General features: G+C 41.1%; 1 protein-coding gene across 3 annotated transcripts in view; it reads left to right on the forward strand.

Annotated features, from left to right (window-relative positions):
- arl6ip4 (ADP-ribosylation factor-like 6 interacting protein 4) overlaps positions 1 to 2,481 on the forward strand; it is an 18,605-nt gene extending 16,124 nt beyond the window's left edge. For all 3 annotated transcript variants that reach the window (XM_043692608.1, XM_043692609.1, XM_043692610.1), the window contains exon 5: positions 2,335 to 2,481. In XM_043692608.1, coding sequence (XP_043548543.1) covers positions 2,335 to 2,394 — 60 coding nt within the window. In that variant the 3' untranslated portion in view covers positions 2,395 to 2,481. The remainder of the gene's footprint in view (positions 1 to 2,334) is intronic.

Raw genomic sequence — 2,481 nt, forward strand, 5'->3', positions numbered from 1 at the left:
GTTCTGGACTCCCCCGACCCAGGGAAAAGACTTTACCTATTTATCCTATCCATGCCCCACTCGATTTTATAAATCTCTATAAGGTCACCTCTCAGCCACCGACGCTCCAGGGAAAACAGCCTGTTCAGCCTCTCCCTAAATGGATAGATAATTAGTTAGCAGACAGGAGATAAAGAGGAGTAAATGGGTCTGTGTCTGAATGGCAGGCAGTGACTATTGGAGTACTTCAGGGATCATGTTAATGATGTAAATGAGGGAACTAAATGTAATACCTCAAAATTTATAGGTTACACAGCTGGATGGGAGAGTGAGTTGTGAGGAAGATGCTTATGAGTTAGTGGAGTAGATACAGTATAATGTACATAAATGTAAGGCTATCCACGTTGGTAGCAGAAGTAGGAAGGCAGATCATTTGAATGGCTGTAAATTGAGAGGGGGGAATGTTCAATGAGACCTGGGTTTACTGATGCACCAGTTGCTGAAAGTAGGTGTGTGGGTGCAGCAGGCAGTGAAGAAGGCAAACTGTATGTTGGCTTTTATAGGGCGAGGATTTGAGTACAGGAACATGGACATCTTGCTGCAATTAGATAGGGCATTGGTGAGACCACAGCTGGAATATTGTATGCAGGTTTGGTCCGAGAAAGGATGTGCCTGCTATCGAGGGAGTGCAGAAAATGTTTATCAAATTGATTCCTGGGATGGCAGGACTGAAGCAGGAGGAGAGATTGAGTCCATTAGGATTGTATTCACTGGAGTTTAATAGAATGAGGAGGGATCTCATAGAAACCTATAAAATTCAAACAGGACTGAACAGGAAGGAAGGATGTTCCCGATGGTGGGAGAATCCACAGCCGGGGTCATGGTTTAAGGATAAGGAGAAAACCTTTTAGGACTGAGATGAGGAGAAATTTCTTCACCCAGAGAGTGGTGAGCCTCTGGAAGTCACTATCATCAAAAGTGGTTGAGGCCAAAATATGTGCTTTCAAGAAGGAAATAGATATAGCTCTTGTGGCTAAAAGGATCAAGGGATATGGGGGGTGGCGGGGGCAGGATTAGGGTAATAATCTCCAGCATCTGCAGACCTCACTTTCTCCCCTAATAAGTGCTATAACATGTTATGGTCATTTTAAATGGTGGGGCAGGCCTGAGAGACCAAATGGCCTATTCCTGCTTCTAGGTTTTTATGTGAAAGATGGTGGAAAATTGCAACACAGAGGAATTTAGGGGTCCTTGTGTATGAATCCCAGAAAACTGGCATCCAAGTTCAGTGGGTAATAGGGAAGGCAAAGGGAATGGAATATAAACATAGGGATGCCTCGAATGAAATGATACATAACTGGAATACTGTGAACAGTTCTGATCCTCTTAAGTAATGGAAAATTTACTGGCATTGGAGGCAGGCCAGAAAAGGATCAAATGGTTTATTCTGGGGATGGAGGGGTTGTCTTATGAAGAGAGGGTAAGTAGATTGGGCTTGTACTCATTGAATTTAGGAAGAATGAGAGAAAACTTTATTGAACTGTATAAGGTTCTTAGGATGCTTGACAAAGTAGACGTGAAGAGACAATTTCCACTTGTGAGAGATTCTAGGAAGGGAAATCAGTCTGTGGAAATCTTGACCGCAGAGATTGGATCAGTAAGGGAATCAAAGGTTATAGGGAAAAGGCAAAAAAGTGGGATTGAGGATTATCAGATCTTCTCTGGTTCCACCACCCTCATGGTCAGAGCAGCCTCACTGGGCTGAGTGGCCTCCTTGTATTTCTCCAACATAAAATGGCTGTTCAATGCCAATAAAGGTTTACACACACTTTCCCGATCAAAATGTCTGTCTTCAAAATCATGCAAAACAGGTGACAGATTCAGTTTAAGGTAAAAAAAAACAGCTTCTGATTAGCTGGTAGTATGAAGATCCAGGACACATTTAATGTTTTAGCCCATTGAGTCCATGTTGGTTCTGTGTAAAGCGATCCAGTTAGTTCCATTCCCTCAGTCTATCTTTGTAGCTTTACTTATCTAGTTCTCTCAAGTACCCATCCAATTTTCTTTTAAAATTATTTATCTTCTCTGCTGCCACCAACTTCACAGGTACAAACTTTAGATCATTACCATGTTCTGTGTGCCAAAACAATTTTCCAACATTTCGTGCCCATCCTAATCGCTTGGTCAAAACATTAAATGTGTCCTAATCTTCATACTACCAGCTGATGGGAAGCTTTTTTAAATCTTAAACTGAATCTGTCATGATCTTGTTCAGCTTTTATCAAGTCACCCCTTTTATATCCAGGAGAATATCCCCAGTTTATCCAAACTAATTATAACATTTTGGTTTTGCAGCTTGCAACAATGGGCGATGGATTCACTTTCCAGATGAGAATGGGCCTAAATCAAAAGTGATTGGTGATGAAAGTCTTTGAGATTAGTGTTTTCAACTCAAATATGTGCTACAATTTAGAATCTTTTTAAAATATAATTTTCAATAAA

This window comes from Chiloscyllium plagiosum, chromosome 6 (genome assembly GCF_004010195.1).
Source record: "Chiloscyllium plagiosum isolate BGI_BamShark_2017 chromosome 6, ASM401019v2, whole genome shotgun sequence".
Lineage (NCBI taxonomy): Eukaryota > Metazoa > Chordata > Chondrichthyes > Orectolobiformes > Hemiscylliidae > Chiloscyllium > Chiloscyllium plagiosum.